This window comes from Delphinapterus leucas, chromosome 9 (genome assembly GCF_059928025.1).
Source record: "Delphinapterus leucas isolate spDelLeu-1000000601 "Yukka" chromosome 9, BTC_Dleu_Yukka2, whole genome shotgun sequence".
Lineage (NCBI taxonomy): Eukaryota > Metazoa > Chordata > Mammalia > Artiodactyla > Monodontidae > Delphinapterus > Delphinapterus leucas.
In genome coordinates, this window is record NC_143137.1 from 23,566,024 (window position 1) to 23,584,963 (window position 18,940).

Here is an 18,940-nt window from a genome sequence, read left to right on the forward strand (position 1 = left end):
AGAACAAGAAGTATGCGGTATTATAAGAAGGTTTGGCTTGAAAGCGGGAATGGAGCCAGAGGGATGGGGCTTGGGAGAGGCTGGCTGAGCACAGCCCGCGCCTCTCTTACTTCCTTTCCAGGCTCCTGCAAGTGATGGATGAGAAGAGGCCAGCAGTTTATTTCCCCTGGAAGCCACGTTGCCGATGTGGTGCAGGGTACCACAACTCCTGCTGTTTAATAAAGAACCCTGCATGTGTCCTGGTTAGATGGATGAGCAAATGTTCCTGATTGAAGAACCACATGGCTTCCCTGTTACAAATGGATAGGAGGGGATGGGGCTGAGGCTGAGGCTGGGAGACTGAGATGGGGAGCCAGGTCTGAAAGTAGGGAAGAGTACAAAGGGTCAGCTGCATTGCTACACTCCCCTAGGGGCAAAGAACTCCTCCGTAGTGTGGGTGGCTGCTGCCCTCTGATGGGCACAGGGACACAGTTTCCTTTTGTTCTATAGGGAAGGTTTGGGTCCAAAGTATTTCCAACTGAGCATTGTAGGGTGTGTCCCAAAGGGATGTTGGAGCAGCCTTCTCAGGATTCTTTCCCCAGTGCACACTGCAGCCAGGACTGGGAAAGCCTCCATATAGCTAGGGCCCTGAAGCTTGCAATTTAGACTTTGGGTATGAAATTTTGATTTCTACGGTGATGAGGGGGCAAGAGAGGAGGAGAAGAAAGAGAGAGGAATGTGGAATTCCAAACCAACTGTATTCAAATGATCCATCCCATTTCCTTTGTCTATTTGTCTTTATCCTGGATGGAGTTAACCCATGGCCTTAAAAATCTGTTTTTTATTTCAATACTTCCTCTGCTGAGTTGTGTGTTTAAAACTAACTGGGCCATTTTCTTTTAAGCGTAGAATAAATGCTTAAAAGCTAGGGTTTCATAAATCTGATGTTAAACGTTCTCCCTTTCCCCCCGTCACTATCAACCAGACATCCATCCAACCAAAATGTGCTGAAAGTAGATGGGGTTTGAGGAGAAAGGGAAACACTTTTCATTGCACCTTTCGTACTTTTTGAATTGTCTACCTACCCTGTGTTCAGGTTATGCCATTTAAAAGTAATTATTAAAAAAAGGCATTGGGTACTTCTGTTCTGTACAAATGTTCTTCAGGGTGCTGCAGTCCTGCACACAGGTCAGTTCCTGGGCCCAATGGGATGGCAAACACTGTCTGTGTTCCAGGATCCAGGAGCGCCCAGATCTCCTGGCCAGTGAGATTCCTCACCCTTGGTTCTGTCTGATAAGCTGACCTGAGGAACGATCTCCTGTCTCTGGGAGGACCTGGGTACTAGGTCTGTGTGTGCAAGCTGGATGTCATGTTTGTTCTGGGTGTGTTCTCACGTGATCTTGCATGGTGCAGGCTATGATTTATTTGTAATTTTTAAAAATAAATCTATATAGTTTTATTAAGACAAAAACTGACAATGTTGGTATGAAGTTTAACATTTAAACAAAAGTTTTCACAGAAACCTAACCCATGCCTAAAAAGATTTTACAAGGGAGTTCTAGATGCAGGTCTAGATGATGTCAAGAACTGATGGATATCATGATTCAAGACAGCATTTTGGGTTTTAGTTAATTCTTAGGATTAAAAAAATTTGTTTTGTTTTAAAGTGAACCACTGCCCCAGTATGAAAATTTAATCTTCTCCTGAGACCAGGGCTTCTGAAATCATTCAATTCTTGAAGTGATTCAGTGAATTTGTGCTGTCAGTGACTGAACCCTGCCACCAATGGTTTCAAAGTTCAAAAAACAGAGGCTCCAAGAGTTTTCCACCTAAGAGCACCAGCCCTTGTCTTTGCCTCCTCTCCCACCTCCGGTACCACCCTCTGCCCTTCCCCAGATACTTCAGCCAGTGGCTTGGATGGAGAAGCTGATATATATAACTTCATAATTGGAAAAAAAGGGTCTTCTTGTCAATTTCAAGAATTAGCACCTCTAAGACAGAATGATCTGTCTGTGTATACACTCCCATAAGACTTTTCCTCCTCAACCAGTTTCCATCCCTCAAATGGCAGCTTCGGTAACTTCTTAACAGGCTTAGTCCTTTCTTGGGAATAGCATTAAGCTCAGGCAGGGAACACCTTGGATTCTAAGTTTCAGGTATTCACAGCTTTCTTTTTCTATTTTTTTGAACATCCTTATTGGAGTATAATTGCTTTACAATGGTGTGTTAGTTTCTGCTTTATAACAAAGCGCATCAGCTATACATATACATATATCCCCCTATCTCCTCCCTCTTGCGTCTCCCTCCCACTCTCCCTATCCCACCCCTCTAGGTGGTCACAAAGCACCGAGCTGACCTCCTTGTGCTCTGCGGCTGCTTCCCACTAGCTATCTATTTTACATTTGGTAGTGTATATATGTCAATGCTACTCTCTCACTTCGTCTCAGCTCACCTTTCCCCTTCCCCGTGTCCTCAAGTCCATTCTCTATGTCTGCGTCTTTATTCCTGTCCTGCCCCTAGGTTCTTCAGAACCTTTTTTTTTTTTTAGATTCCATATATATGTGTTAGCATATGGTATTTGTTTTTCTCTTTCTGGCTTACTTGACTCTGTATGACAGACTCTAGGTCCATCCACCTCACTACAAATAACTCAATTTCATTTCTTTTTATGGCTGAATAATATTCCATTGTATATATGTGCCACATCTTCTTTATCCATTCATCTGTTGACGGACACTTAGGTTGCTTCCATGTCCTGGCTATTGTAAATAGAGCTGCAATGAACATTGTGGTACATGACTCATTTTGAATTACGGTTTTCTCAGGGTATATGCCCAGTAGTGGGATTGCTGGGTCGTATGGTAGACCCATTTTTAGTTTTTCAAGGAACCTCCATACTGTTCTCCATAGTAGCTGTATCAGTTTACATTCCCACCAACAGTGCAAGAGGGTTCCCTTTTCTCCACACCCTCTCCAGCATTTATTGTTTGTAGATTTTTTGATGATGGCCATTCTGACTGGTGTGAGGTGATATCTCATTGTAGTTTGGATTTGCATTTCTCTAACGATTAGCATTCACAGCTTTTAAACAGTCTCTCGCAGTCCTCATTTAGGTTGCCAATGACATTTTTTGAAAGGATGAAATATTCTGGACACAGAACCAAATCATTATTAGTTGTTCTTTCCTTTGTTTCACCATTTCCCCCATCAGGCCCCAAATTTTAACAAAAATTATCCTAACCCATCTCCCTTCTTTCCCACCCCATCCCTCCCACCCCAAATAATACACCAGTAATAGCCAAAAACTACATATATGCTACGCTGTAAAAATGCAGAGTTAACACTATTGGGAAGAAGGCTGTGGGTTGTGGAGATGCTCTTTTGAAGATCTACAGTATCTTTTGCTCTCCCACATCCCATTCTGCAAGTTTTGTCCTTCATAGAAGGCCCTTTGCTTTTCTCAGCAAAGTTCAGAATGGGTTGCCTTGAAACACTGACCCTCCTTCCCCTCCACTGGGATGGGTGTGCAAACCAGCATGGAGTGACTTTAAAGCACTTGGGCTGCTGTAGGGCACAGAAACTATACTGGCTCTTCAAAGGACATCTTCTCAAGCCACCTCTATGGTGTCAAGACAAGTAGAACTCCTTTCCCCACTTGAACCCCACAGACAGATGTGACAGGGGCTGGTACTCAAGAGAGTTAATTCTTGTCATCTTTTTTGTCATCATCCTCCGAGGGGTAGGAATGCCACGTCAGCCTTCCCTCATAGAAGGATATGACAACCTGTGGGCACTTGACATTGGCGTCCTTGGCAGGGACCAGGTCAACCTCATCAGAGTTTTTCCATTTCATCAGAAACATGAGTTCTCCACTGGAGTCTGTAGCTCCAATAATCCACTGCGGTTCCAAACCCTGGGCAAAGCCTCATGCCTTTTCTGACTCTTCTTTTCTTCTTTGGTTCGCTCTCCTCCCCCTTATCTTCCGAATCAGAATCAGCTTTGCGCTTGCCTCATTCTGATTTATCTGTCTCGTGTGCTGTTTTCTGTGATGCAGGAACTCGGCAATGAGGTCGGGGCGATCCAGGTTTTCTTCTGGCTCCCACGTGTCGTCCTCATCTGAGAACCCCTTCCACTTTAGGAGGTACTCCACTTTGCCCTTTCCCTCTCGATGGTCGAGAACTTTTCCCGCCACATATTCTTCTTCCTCTTCTTCTAGCATCTCCTCCACTTTCTTCTTGTTTTGTTTTTTCCCCATAGTGCCCGCCAGCTTTCTGGTATAAAGGGTGACGCTGCTCAGAGCAGCGCCCACGAGCCCGAGGGAAATCTGTTCTGCGCTCCAGGCGCGTCTTGTCGGGCCGGCCGTGGGAGTGGCGACCAGTAAAGCAACAAGACGGTTGACTGCGGTTGAGCCCCTCACTGAAGCGGCGTACTGCAGGCCCCGGCCAACGGCCCTCCTTATTTTTTTTTTTTTGATTAATGTCTGTCTACCCCCACGAGACTGTATACCCCATGAGGGTAGGGGTCCCATCTTTTTTTAGCTCACCAATTTTATCCTTAGTGCCTGGCACATAGTAGGAGCTCAGTAAATATTTTTTTGAAAGAATGTGTATGATATGTGCCTATTTGTACTTTAGTAGCTATAATTTGTCTGCGAAGTGTTAAAGGCAGAGTTGTAGTTATCTGTTATAGTGTGACAGACGTCTCATATTCTCTGAGAACATGAGAATTGTCCGAATGATGTATGTGACGTACTTGTGTTGATGTGTATTCTGGCTGTGTTTTATGCACGTAATCTGGGAGTCTGTGGTGGCACTTCAGAAAATATTTATTAAACATCCATCATATGTTAGATCCTGGGTTAGGGCCAGAGTAAAACCAACTTCTCCGGCCTGCCCTGCTGGGTTTGGTATCGATCTCCAGGAGGTTAGATTGTAAGCAGTGCAGGAAATAGCGAAGCCAAATTTCTTTACAGCGGCGGGGGCGGTACTTGGATTAGGGGTGGAACCCCGCTCAAGAAGCTCCGCCCCCGGGCGTCACGATTTTTTCCTTCCGGGATGTTTTTTCCCCCTTCTACCACGTTTTCCTCCGGACTCTTTTGAGTGAAGAGCACTTCCGGAGTCTCCGGGCAGCTTGGCGTGGTCCTCTGACTAAAACCTGTTACTTGACTCGCGTGCGCGAAGCCGCGCGCTTCTGTTTCTCGGCCTTATGGCCGGGCTGACCCTGTTTGTGGGCCGCCTCCCGCCCTCGGCCCGCAGCGAGCAGCTGGAGGAGCTGTTCAGTCAGGTGGGGCCGGTGAAGCAGTGCTTCGTGGTGACTGAGAAAGGTAGGGGGCGGGGCGGTCGAGGACAAAGTTGGGGTTCCTGGGAGCCGGATGGGGGCGAGGACACCCAAATTTAAGCGACCCGTATAATCCTTTACCTGCCCCATAGTGAAAGGACTTAGAAGTTGAATTTCTTTTCTAAACGGACCCTGCTTTAGATGAATCCATACGGGCCGTTTCTGAAAGTCAAATCAGTCCCTTAAGTTTATGTAGCGCTTTCCGTTTATTATGCGCGCTCACATATAAGATCTTATTTGGTAGTAAATAACTAACTTTTAATAAAACACCAGTAAGGCTTATTGAGAATCAACTGATTGCCACGTGCGGTGCTTGAGTTCCATGTGTTATCTCATTTAATTTCCCCATCGGTCTTGTTGGGTGGAGAGTTAACTCCATTTTACAGACGAGGAATCTAGGGCTTAGGGAAATTTAGTAATTTCAGCTTAAGTTCATACAGCTAGTAAGTAGTGGATTCAGAATTTGATCACCAGACTGGGAGCTCTTAACCAGTATGTTATTCATTCGCCCAGTTATTTATTCCGTAAATATTAATTGAATGTGTATTTTGTGCCAGGCAACTATTGTAGGTCCTGGGGATACAGCAGTGCACAGAACCAAACCAAAAACCTTGCTCTTGTGTTCAAGATGGGAAGACAGCCAATAAGCAAATAAGCAAAATATGTAGTGCTAACGGTGATAAATGTTGAGGAGAAAAATAAGGCAGAGAAAAAGGATAGGGAGTCTCTGTAGATGTGTGTGTGTGTGGTGGTGGGGAAGCTGTAGAGGGGTGAGAGGTAGCCAGGGAAAGCCTTTCTGATGTGAGAGAGTGAACATGTGTTTCTCAGTGGGAGGAGCAGCCTAGGCAGAGGAAGCTAAAGGATACTGAAGAGGAGTGTGTGTAGTATATTGGAGGAATAGTGACGAAACCAGGGTGACTGGAATGCAGTGAGTGAAGGGAAGAGAATTAGCAGATGAGATCTGGTGCTACCAGATCATGTAGGACCTTACAGGCCGTTGCAAGGACTTTGGCTTTTACTCTGAGATATGAAGCCACTGGTTTTGAGCAGGGAGCAGTAGATATGATATGGCTTGCATTTTGGAAGATTCTCTCAGGCTGCCGTGTTGAGAATAGGCTGCTAAGAATAGGACAGAAGCGGGGAGACCAGTTATTAGGCTCTTGTGGTAATCCAGGTGAGAGAGAGGTCATGGTGTTGGACCAGCTGTTGTAGCTGTGAAGGTGGTAAAAAGTGATTGCAACATGGATATTTTTGAGAGTAGAGCTGAAAGAATTTGCTGATGGATCAGATGTGGAGTATGAGAAAAAAAGAGTGTCAAGGAGTCAGGTCTGACTCCAAGGGTTTTGGCTTGAGCTGCAGGAGATATTCACTGACTTGTGGAATACTGCCATATGCTTTGCATTCTGTTTGATGATTATGGCATCACGATGAAGGAGGGTTAGCATGTATTAGACTGAGGAAGAATTGTAAGGGTTTTGATTGTAGCAGCATTTCTTACTCTTACCTAGACTGTGTCAAGGGGCACCTGATGTTGCCCAGAACATAAATTTAGCTTCCTTCCAAGTCATCAGTGTGTCTCTGTAGTACCTCCCTGTCTTTCAGGAGAGCAACTGGAGGGAAGTAACATCCTGTGTGCCTCTCTTTCCCCCCATGGTGTCCAAGTATGTGATGAGTAGGCAGGCTAATAGTGTGCTAATAATCAGTCTGTCCTTATCTTCTATTTTGTTAGTAACAGAAATTAGAATTAGGATTGTCGACATGGCTCTGATTGCTATACAAACCATAGCAGCTGCCTGGTTCTTTGTCATTTTAAGTATAGATATGGGCAAATGAGAATGAGTGCTGTATAGCAGTGTTTCTTAAACTGCAGATCATCGTCCATTAGTGGGCCTTGAGTGGGTCATGATTAGAGATTTTTTTTTTAATGAAATAGGAGTATATCTATACATGGTAAAGGAGAAGTTTTCATAAAACTTTTTTTTTTCAGTTTTGTAAAAAACTGCATCCTGGATCCACTATAAGTTACGTTTGTTACTGTGGGTTATGAAAACAATTGAGAAACGCTGCTCAACAGTGGTTGGTTGTGTTCCGGGGAGGAACAGGCCTTTGAATGGGAATTCTCCTTTTGGGTCCTCAGAATATAGGCTACATGTAACCTTACCTGTAGCTTGTGTATGTAGTCTGCATCTTTAACAGAAGCTGCTATTCCCTTTTTAAGAAAAAACGTGCTTTTCTGTCCAGGCAGCCAGATGTCCTGAATGCTGTACTTAGTGGGATAGGAGGGAGGGGGTGTGCCAGTAGTGGTGACCTGGACATGCCACTTAACCTCTTTAAGATGGGAATAATTTCACAGGATTGTTGTAAAGATTCAAGTAAATGTGTGAGAGTGCTTTGTGCAGACATAAACAACGCGTGGTGTGTTTGTGAGCAACACGCTTCTGTTTTGTCACTGAACTCCTTCACCTTTCAGCTGCTTCGTTTTTGGTTGTACTGATCAGGAAGGGCCCTGATTTTTCTTGTTCTTGTTTTCTGAAAGGTGAGTGGGCAGGCTTTTGTGAGAAGGAGTTTCAAGAGATAAAGAGATCACCAGATCATAGTATGCTTTCCTAGTGCCAAGTGTCAGCTTTAACCAGTTTACGTGGATCAGCGTCCTGTGTTAGAGGGCTTGTACCCAGAAGCAGATTGGGGTGTAGTTGTAAAAGGAGAGCGTGTGAGCTCTGTTTCTTCTTTGGGTAGTAAGCAGACTACTTGGTCTGTCCTTTTCTTTTTTGATGCAGTAAATTACTTAAAATTTTACTACACAAAAATATTAAACTGAAAAAAAAATACCAAAAAGGGCAAAGGTGGGTTACAGTTGATAATTGCAACTGTTTGTCTTAAATGATTCGTTTGGAAAAAAGCGATGATGATATTGGCTTTTCCCTTCTTGGTGTGTTCTGACAAAATGAGATAAGAGGTTTACAGCTGCTTTAGAAAGGTTTAATTTGATATTGATTTCTAGGGCTTGGTAATAATTGTAATAGTGTCTGCAGGCTTCTGAAGCAATGTTTATTGTTTGAGGTTCTTTTTTCAGGGCCCCTGGCATTCATTGCCGATCTGTTCTGTGGAGCGGTGGCTGAATTATTTCTTTGTAATTTTTGAAGCTACCATACTTACCTTTCCTACCTTCTCTGGTGATGTTTTGTTCTGTTTGATGTTGAGTTCTTCTTCGGGGGTGTAATGCATATCATGGGTCCTCCATATTCTTGAAATTATCAGGAAAGAAGGAAGAGAGGGAGCTAACAGCAAAGACACCACATTAGAAGAGGAAGCCTAACGATTTCTGAACAAAGAGGGGACAGGGGCCACTCATGCTAACCTTGTCTCTTTCTCTTTTGAGAATTTTGGCAGACTGGCTGGCCTGGCTGTATATCTGCTAGTTTAGGGCTGTGAGAATTTACTGGTTTAGGGATCTTGGCTTACTGTTAATCCCCCCTCCCCCCATCCCCATACTGTTCCAGGGAGTAAGGTATGTCGAGGCTTCGGCTATGTCACTTTTTCTATGCTGGAAGATGTTCAGAGGGCCCTCAAGGAGATTACCACCTTCGAAGGCTGCAAGATCACCGTGACTGTTGCCAAGAAAAAACTGAGAAATAAGTCCAAGGAAAAGGGGAAAACTGGTGAGTTTCTAGTAGCTGAAGGGAGTTTTCCCCCAGGATTGAGGGGGCAGTGGATTGGCTCTGGGAGTAGTGTCTAGGCCTAAAAGCTTCCTGAATTTCCTCTTGATGTCCAAAATCATCCAGTGTATTTTGTTACTAGTTTTAGTCTTTTGTTTACTTCTGAGTCTGGAAAACCTGGTGTCCCTGGGCATTGCCATACTTAACTCTGTGTTAAATGCCATCTGTTGCTAGTAGCTTCTTTCCTGTGATGTTCTGGGCCGAGGGGATCACAGATTTACTTCATTGCCATTTATTTTTTAGAAAATTCAAAGTCCCCAAAGAAGGAGCTGCAGCCTAAAAAAGCCAAAGTGGCAGATAAGAAAGCCAGATTAATTATTCGGAACCTGAGCTTTAAGGTAAGAGACAGAGAAAACTAACAGTGAGTGTTCTGAAAGCTCTTGGAGCCAAGGCATGCTCATTGGTCAAACTTCTCACCAGGATGGTATAATTGGGCTTAATTCCTTCTGGGAACGAACTTTAGCCTTGTTGAATTCAGAAAATGGGCCTGTATAAACAAGAACTTATTAAGGACAGAGACTGTGAAGATGCCTTGGGGAAACTACTGCTGAGAAAGGGAGGGAAGGAAAAGCTCTCTGATATCTGTCCTTTTTGCCTGTATAGGTACAAAGCAAGATGTTGTCTATTTTGAAATGTTTGGTGTCCTAGTCTCAAAATTTAAAAAGGAGTGCAAATATTCAAGCTCTTCCTAGTGAACTAATTGAATAGTTGATGTTTTGTGTTCATTTGCTGTGATAATATCTCTTTTTCTTTCTTCACTTTTGGCTTCAGTGTTCAGAAGATGACTTGAAGACAGTATTTGCTCAGTTTGGAGCTGTCCTGGAAGTAAACATCCCTAGGAAACCAGGTACTGGCAAACCTTTATTTTGTGTGGATTAGATTAAGGTTATTTTACATAATGGTCTTTTTCTGTATCACCTTTGAACTAAGCAGAAGCACAAGGTTCGGGTCATACTGTGTGAGCCCCAGATGATATGATATGTGTAAAGTATCAGGCACAGTGCTTGACAAATAACAGTGTTTAGTCCCCTTATGGTATTGTTAGTTAGATCAGAACTACTTTTAGAAGACAAGTTACAGCTTGAGAAAATGCATTGCTCTCCCCAAGCCTGTGTCAGGGTAACCTCAGCAGGGTATAGGCTTGTGCTTTGGTCAAGGGGCTGACTGGTTGATAGGATTTGGGTCTTCTTGCCAGTCCAGGTTGCTGTAACATCCTTCTTAGTGTCTGTTGGTTCCCTACCTGCTACCTCTAACTTCTTTGTTGTGTTTGCACACAGATGGAAAGATGCGTGGTTTTGCTTTTGTTCAATTCAAAAACCTCCTAGAAGCAGGAAAGGCTCTCAAAAGCATGAACATGAAAGAGATAAAAGGTAAGTTTTCTGTGCCCATACCACTGACTCATTGATATTTCTGGTGTTTAGGCAAATTAGCACAGTAACCCACTTTCTACATTTTTAAAAGGTGTTTGCCTTGTTGAGAGTCTCATTGCTAATATTGAAGCTTGTTTTGGTGAAATATTCCTAGTACTTGATCTTAGGGTTAAACTTGAAAGGACCCATGCTGTCCTTCTCTTTTCTTTTTTTGGTGATGAGTGTCCTTTTAAATTCCTAATGAAAAACTGTCCCTGACTGATAGAGTCAGGTTGCTGTCTAGAGGATGTGGGATTAGCAGGTTCCTTCGTCTTGGTTATGATCACTATTCAGCATCTGTGGGCTTTTTTTTTTAATTATAAATTTATTTATTTATTATTTATTTATTTGGCTGCATTGGGTTTTCCTTGCGGCGAGCGGGGGCTACTCTTTGTTGTGGTGTGTGGGCTCTAGGTGCACAAGCTTCAGTAGTTGTGGCACACGGGCTCAGTAGTTGTGGCTCACGGGCTCTAGAGCACAGGCTCAGTGCTTGTGGTGCACGGGCTTAGTTGCTCCGTGGAATGTGGGATTTTCCCGGACCAGGGATCGAACCTGTGTCCCCTGCATTAGCAGGTGGATTCTTAACCACTGCGCCACCAGGGAAGTCCACCTGTGGGCTTTTAAACTGACCTTGACGTTACTCTAGGTATTGATTTACCAGGTACAGTGCCTAAAGAAGGTATTGGCTTGGAGACTTCCTAACTTCTGAGTGACGCGCAGTTATTCCAGAATGTCTATTTTCCCCCTTGCTAGTATAACTGGAAACTTGGTCTAACTGGAAACTCTGTTCTGATTCTTACTCTATCTTGTTGCAGGTGTAGTGGCTGTGTAGAAAGGCAAAACTTCTGTTCAGTGATAAAAAGGTTAAGGGTTAAAAGAATAGACACCTACCAGGAGTTTTATTTTAAGACCAACAGTCTCTGAATCCGCAGTTTCTTCGTCTCCTTTGGTTCCATTACTGTCTTTGACGAATAGGAAGTCATTTATAGGAAATAGGAATGTTAAAGAGAAGGCCTTTCTGATGCTACTTTTCTGTCTGACAGGGCGGACAGTGGCTGTGGACTGGGCTGTGGCAAAGGATAAATATAAAAATACACAGTCTGCCTCTGTCACAGGTAAGATGCAGTGGTGTTGGGTAGGAGGGGTTTTATGTCCTAACTGTTTGTCAGTCTGTATTGTACCATCTGGTGATTTGGTCCCAAAACAGGATCTTTTGAATCTAAGCCCACTCCTTGATGTGGATGTGAAGAGTGGGGCCCAAGTTCATTGTCCCTACTACTTGCTGTACTTTCCCAGCTTTCATAATAGAGAGTGATGGAACATTAAAAATAGGGAAACTTAAAACTTGATTTTTATTTAGAAAACAATTGGCTTTTAAGCCACCAGGAGCTCAGAGAACAGAACTCACAGAGATTAAATTTCATGGCTGGGCTCCAGAGCATGCATTGTGCTGGCCATGGTGCACAATGATAGGCTGTTTGCAGAGGCTCAGTTGCTGAGCCAGGTTAACCTTAAGGCTTCTGATGAATGGGACAGCCTCCGAGGGAATCTCAGTGATGAGGGGTTTTTGTTTTTTTGCTTTTTTTTCCCCATATTTTTCCTATTATGTACAGTAAGAAAAATATATGAGCTTCTGTAAAACCAAAGGAACCGGGAACTTGGGGTATTAGTTACTCTTGTTTAAATAACCTTGTTTTGGATACTAAATGAATTCCTAACTTTCTTTACCAACTATGTATGTAGGTGAGAAGAAGAGGCCTGAACCTAAATGTCAGGAATTAGGTCAAGAGAATGGCAGGGAAGAAGAGGATATGGAGGAGGAGGAGAATGATGGTGGTTATGATGATGACGAAGATGATGAAGAAGAGGAGGAGGACGAGGAGAATAGAGAGTCGAAGCTGACCAAGCCTGTGCAAATTCAGAAGAGGTACGTGGCTCAGTGTGTTCTGAGACAAGAGAGGAAGATTCAGGGTTGTCCGTGAGAGGAAAATGATCTCTTTCCCTGCCCCCGTCATTGCAGAATTAACATGTGCAGTGAAGTTGGAGAGGCAGGCCCTTCCCTCATCCCAGAACCTTAGCTCTGATCTGTGCCATTGCAGAGCAGTCAAGAGGGCAGCACCTGCAGAAAGCAGTGAAGAGGAGCATTCTGATGACGACAGCGACCTGGAGGAAAGAGACAGCATGGATGGTGGAGAGGACCTGGCTCAGAGTGATGCCGACACTGAAGAGCAAGAGGAGGGAGGTTTGCCTTGAATTTAAAAGGAGTCACTGAGAAATGTGCATCAGTTCAGCTCAGTCCTCTTTTTAAATAGGACCCTGAGGTGTCCTGTCAAATTTATGTTTAAATGCTGAAAATGAAACCTTTATATTCTTTTTTTTTTAAAAATAAATTTATTTATTTATTTTTGGCTGCGTTGGTGCAGGCGGGTTTTCTCTAGTTGCCGTGAGCGGGGGCTACTCTTCGTTGTGGTGCGCAGGCTTCTCATTGAGGTGGCTTCTCTTGTTGTGGAGCACGGGCTCTAGGCGCACAGGCTTCAGTAGTTGTGGCACGTGGGCTCAGGAGTTGTGGCTCGCGGGCTCTAGAGCTCAGGCTCAGTAGTTGTGGCGCACGGGCTTAGTTGCTTCGCGGCAGGTGGGATCTTCCCGGGTCAGGGCTCAAACCCGGGACCCCTGCATTGGCAGGCGAATTCTTAACCACTACTCCACCAGGGAAGCCCCTATATTTCTTTCTTTTAAAGGTTTTTTGTGTTTTTTTAATGAGTTTGGAATAGTGTTTGAGGATTAACATTCTTAGGGAATTTAAAACCTAGCTTAATGCTGAGGCACTGCCTCTGTCTCTCTCAATTACCCAAATTGAATGAATAACTGCATAAACAGGATATTGCATCCTACCACCAAAATGGGTTCTATTTAATTAATTAAATTTAATTTATTTACTTCTGTACTGAAATTACATTTTATTAAATGTAACAAACTCAGGAAGGGAAGCACTTGTATTTTTCCATCCATGCTGTTGTCTGTAAACAACAGATAATACGGAGTAGATTTGAAAGCCCAAAGATGGTGTTTTTTTCCCCTCATTGATTAGAGGTATTATTTTAAGTGTGTCTGCAGTGTTAGCAAACCCCAGAACATCAGCTTAGTATGTTCTACTCAGAGTCAGAGGTACTTGAATCACTGGCACCTTCCAGGATGAAGACTGACAACAACAATAAAATAATCCATTATGATAGTAACAAACTACTGAACTCAGAATTTCTTATCTGGAAAAGCTCAGTTCTTTTAAGCAGTCTTTTCTGCCTTTTATCATGGGCTTAGGAGTCAAATCATGTGGGTTCAAGTCCTGGCTTTTCCATTTCTAATTGTCTGGTTCTGGTCAAGTCCTTGCCTCTAGTTTCCATATTACTTCATCTGTGATTGGATGTTAGAGGTCCCCATCTCCTGACATTGCGGAGAGTACCTTCCCAACAGTATTAGCTGCCTTTGTTGCTACTAATCTTATTTTTATGCGCCTCCCTCCCCCCACCCCGTCACCAACAATCTTCTAAAAAAATGTGTGAGTCTCATTAAGTTAGATGTAAGATGGCTGCTGATAAAATCTTCTGCCTTTAGTGGTCACTGGGAAGGAGGCGGAGGCAGTCTGAGCATTCCACTACTCCATTCAGTTGAGCAAATCAAGCCTCCTTTCCTCATCATTCGCTTAAAAAGAAACATTTATTGAACACCTACTAATGTTAAACTTTGGGCTGAACAGAAAAAAAAATCCTTGTTCTCTAGGAGCTTTTGATCTGGCTCCACTACTTTCAGTCACAAAGGATTGGCAAGAAAACAAGCAAAGACCAACAAAAACACTTCTGCACTTTCATCAGAGTTTTTTAAAAATGTAGATGAACTAATTTGGAACTGATGAATGAGCACTTCTGTGCACATCCTCCCCATGTGGTATGTAAATGCCCATGTGTTTGCTCTTTGGAAAGGTTGGAATAGATGCTTCATGTGCCAGTGATTTTTATACCTGTCATGAGAGAAAAATGTACTTTTTTTTTTTTTTTTTTTTTTACTATTACTACACCTTCGTTTATTCAGACAACAAATATTCAGAGTGCCTGCAGTGCTAGACACTGGGTGAACAGGAGTTAAAAGAAAATAAAACGCCACATTTCCTAGAGATCACAATAATAGCTTGTTTGGCAGAGGGTTTCAAATCCTGTCTCTGCTCCTTTCTTAAGGTATGACTTTGGGGCAAGTTACTTAACCTCTTTATACCTCAGTTTCTTCATCTATAAAATGGAGATAATAACCACATAGGGTTGTTGTGAAGATTAAATTATTTGTGTGACTAATGCCTTGTACTACTAGTATTATCATTGTTACTGTTCTGTGGCAGTGGTGGAGTATAAACAACAATTTTGAATTGAAATGGGGATAAAGGACCTCCTGGGGCATTTTGTAAAACTGTAACCAAACCATATTGCTACTTTTATCAAGAAGGTTGGGTTTAAACTCAACTAGTTTATTGAGGGAGGCAGGTCATTACAGAATGAGGAGCAGTCAGTGAGTGGTCCTTTAGTTTGTCTGGGTGGAGGTTTTTATTCACTTATCAGGTCTCCCTTCTCCCTTTTCTGTAAGTCTGGCATGTTGATTTGACCATATGAGAAATCTGAGGAAATAAGCTTTTTCTGTGAGGAGAGAATAGTAGACACCTTAGAAGCAAAGAAGCTTTTATTCTGAAGGAACTGAGAGACCTTGCATTCTACAACCAGATTCAGCTGTCTCTTACCATTCTTTCACTTGAAAAAATTATAAGACTGATGGATAATAATGAGAGAAAATTAATTAAAAATACAGTACAAAAAATATAAATAGTGCAGAAGGGTGTAATATAGAAATTTATGTAAGATCTTAATTTATGTAAGATCTTTAAAAGTTCCTCACCAGTCCTCCCAGTAGTCCCCCAGAGTAATTTCTGTTACTTCTTTTGTATCCTTCCAGAAATTTTCCGTGTATATATAAGCATATGTCTGTTCTTTTTTTTTTTTTTTTTTTGCTGTATGTGGGCCTCTCGCTGTTGTGGCCTCTCCTGTTGCTCTGGACATGCAGGCTCAGCGGCCATGGCTCACGGGCCCAGCCGCTCCGCGGCATGTGGGATCTTCCCGGACCAGGGCACGAACCTGTGCCCCCTGCATCAGCAGGCGGACTCTCAACCACTGCGCCACCAGGGAAGCCCCTGTGTCTATTCTTAAAATCAATGAGTCTCCCCTAAACCCAAATCCGCAGCCACTTCGGGCCCCTCCCCAGAGACAACCAGTGTTTCTTGTGTATCTAAGGATAGTTAATGCTTTTATAAGCATTAACTTACGTAGAATATAATGTAACTTACGTAGAATATAATGTATATTTGTGTATGCGAATGTAGATATATATTTTTTTCTCCTCAAATGTTTACATTTTGTATTTCCAGAAAGTTTACACTGTCACAACAGTATATGGGAATCTCTCTTTTTCCCCACACCCTTACCACAATGGATTTCATCTGTCTGTTTTGTTGTTTGCCAATCTGTTGGTGATAAATAGTATCTCATTTCTTGTGCTGTGTTTTTCTTTATGAGTGCGTTTGAGCATCTTCGTATATTTTAGTTGCATATCCTTTGTTCATTTTTAATTGGAGTTCTTAATTTATGTAAGATCTTTATATATTTAAAAGCCTTTGTTGTAAGGCTTGTACTAGTCTTTTTCAGTTTGTTGTTTTTCTTTTTACTTTGGATATACAAGTCTCGAAAAAGAAGAAGAAGAGGAAATTACCCTCTGATGTGAATGAAGGGAAAACTGTCTTTATCAGGTATGACTTTCTATCCTGAGAACTGCTGTTTGTGTTGCCTTCATAGGTTTCTTTTCTTCCCTTCTTCCTCCCTCCCTTCTTTCCTTTCTTCGTTGTCTTCTTTTTGCACTAATTCTGTTAGCTAGGCCAAAAAGTTAGATGCATCGAAGACCATTAGCACATCTGCCTAGGAACATAGCACACAATGAGAAATGTGTAGGAGAATCAGAAGTATACACAGAAGATAAATAGCAGGGGTCTTTATATCTTGTCCTCATTTAGATTTCATTCTTTGTAATTGGGGTGGGATCATTTGGAACAAATCAGTTTTTCAACTATTAGAACCATCTTGCTTCTGGCCTTTGTTTTAGGGTGAGTGCTGGGGAGGGGTGATACCACTTATCCCAAACGAATTCTCTCTTCATGCCTAACTTATCTTCTACAGTCATGTCCAGAGTATAGTGAGGCATCCCATCTGTTTCCTGGAAAACTGAGGGAGGGAGATAGGTGTTGTATCATGTTGCCATTGCTGTTTTAGTCCTACTGACTGCAGTAGGTTGGTGTTTTCAGGAGGTTGGGATATCTTCGGCATACCTCAAGCATGCCTTCTCATCCTTTCTTAAGTACCATTGTGCTAGGGCCATTTGGGTCTTATTTTAAAGATGTCTATTTTATTCTCTTGTATAGTCTTTTAAGATTGTTTTCATTATACAAATAATTTATGTTTATTGTGGGAAATATAGGAAATGAATAAGCAAAAAGTTAACCTTAATCACTGCTTGGGGAACACCCACACACATGTTCATAACATCATAAATATTTACAAAGATGATTTTAGCCTATACATGCTGTGCTGTAGCCCATTTTCTTTCTTTCTTTCTTTTTTTTTAATTTTTGAATTTAATTTTTTTATATAGCAGGTTCTTATTAGTTATCCATTTTATACATATTAGTGTATAAATGTCCCATTTTCTTTCTTTATAGCATGTCTTTCCATGTTTTTTTTTACTGTGTTATTTGTAATTTCCATATAATTTTGTATTTGTAGAGGATTCTATGTAACAGAAAAGAAGGAATGTCACACTTAGAAGCCTGAGACCTCAATATCAAGGATACCATTCCTTATACATCTTTTAATTAAAAAAGAACTTAGGAAAGTAAAGGATGGAAGAGAGAAAAGTATGTCCACGATGAGGCAAATTAGAAGAAATAATGTAGCTAGGATATGTCTTATTTCAGAACATCTTTTTTATCTTGGTTATTCCATAAGATAGAGCTGTTTATGGAGTTGTTAACTAGCATAAGAGAAGTAAAATTGTAGATATTTATTTGGGACTGTTTTTCTTACCCCTGAAAGGCTGTGCATAGCTGGGAAAAGAGGAATCTTTACACTGTGTTGAAATTTAGTAGAACAAAATCTCCTTCCAACATTTTCTAATCCCATCGAGAGAAATAGTAGTTTTTTTTTTTTTTTGCACTTAGCTAGTAAACTTTACCATGTTTGGTTTTGAGTTATTATTTTGAAGGATTTTCTGACTTCTGTAAAATTTTAACTGAAACCTGGATTTCATAGGAGTACAGAGGAGACATTGAGAGACATTTGACTTTTCATTAGCTGTCTGTGAGTCTTTTGGTTGTAGTAAGGGAAACTAAGTTTGGCCAGTTTAAGTGAAAAGGCTGGTATGTTGGATGAACATTAGGGTGGCTCACGGAATAACGGAATAAAAGTTGTCAAAGAGCAGACCTCAAGAAGGGGATGAAGATCAGGGTGGTTCTGGGACCCTGGCTGCAGAAGGCTATGTGGTCTTTTCTCTGAAGACACCCGTCCTTTTTTCTATCCCTCGTTAAGGTATAACATGTATTCTGTAAAGTGTGTTTAATGTAAGTGTACAACCAGTGACATTTTTCATGTATATAACCATCTATATACATATACCTTTATACATGGATATATGTATATCCGTGTAACCATCACGCTGATCAAGATACAGAACATTTTCAGCTCCCCGTAAGTTCCCCTCAAGTGGGACACTGCTGTTTTGAAGTGAATCTGTATCTACAACTTCTGGTCTTTGTATCTGTCTGTTCAAGTTTTATATTCCTGGGAAGGAGAATTTGATTAACAGGAAGGTCAGTCGGTTACAGCCTATAGGCAGAGTCATACACTGGAGGCCTGGCTAGTGGGAGCCATCCCCTGGTGCTGTCCCTGGGAAGGGTGGTTATGAGCAAGGGAACCACTCCAGTTGATGTCTAACTCACTCACCTTGTACTGGAACGTAGGATCTCACTTTTGTAATTGACCTTTTTTGTGACCTGATTGTCCTCCATAGAAACCTGTCCTTCGACTCAGAGGAAGAAGACCTTGGAGAGCTCCTCCAGCAGTTTGGAGATCTTAAATATGTCCGCATTGTCTTGCATCCAGACACAGAGCATTCTAAAGGTATTTGCTGTCAGCTGGTCAGGCCCAAAAGGGTTGAGACCACTGCCATGGGCACTGACTAGGTTCCATGAGAGCATGGTGTGTGCCACCCTGAGGGGTCCACCATTATCCAGGTTTCTGTGATCCATAGAAGCACCAAGGACATTCTGAGGTTGTCTTCCGTGTTGTCAAACTCAGCATCTGTAATGGTGCTGCTGGCCATAATTTTGTCTCAGCTTTTTAAGCTCTTGCTTATTTACTT

At 42.2% G+C, this 18,940-nt stretch overlaps 1 protein-coding gene and 1 pseudogene across 5 annotated transcripts in view; one reads left to right on the top strand and one right to left on the bottom strand.

Annotated features, from left to right (window-relative positions):
• Positions 1-3,241: 3,241 nt before the first annotated feature.
• On the bottom strand, positions 3,242-4,284 carry LOC111182793 (chromobox protein homolog 1 pseudogene; annotated as a pseudogene).
• A 785-nt stretch (positions 4,285-5,069) lies between these two features.
• The window catches only part of RBM28 (RNA binding motif protein 28), a 32,601-nt gene continuing 18,730 nt past the window's right edge, over positions 5,070-18,940 (top strand). For 2 of the 5 annotated variants that reach the window (XR_002645741.3, XR_002645742.2), the window contains exons 1-10: positions 5,071-5,302; positions 8,817-8,975; positions 9,276-9,370; positions 9,804-9,879; positions 10,310-10,402; positions 11,485-11,556; positions 12,185-12,368; positions 12,541-12,683; positions 16,214-16,280; positions 18,590-18,699. Coding sequence is in view for 2 of the 5 variants with exons in the window: in XM_022581838.2 (XP_022437546.2) it covers positions 5,185-5,302; positions 8,817-8,975; positions 9,276-9,370; positions 9,804-9,879; positions 10,310-10,402; positions 11,485-11,556; positions 12,185-12,368; positions 12,541-12,683; positions 16,214-16,280; positions 18,590-18,699 (1,117 nt within the window). In the remaining 3 variants the exon portion in view is untranslated. Of the gene's footprint in view, positions 5,303-8,816; positions 8,976-9,275; positions 9,371-9,803; positions 9,880-10,309; positions 10,403-11,484; positions 11,557-12,184; positions 12,369-12,540; positions 12,684-16,213; positions 16,281-18,589; positions 18,700-18,940 lie in introns of all 5 variants that reach the window. The other 3 variants (XR_016394287.1, XM_022581838.2, XM_022581862.2) reach the window with 3 other exon arrangements.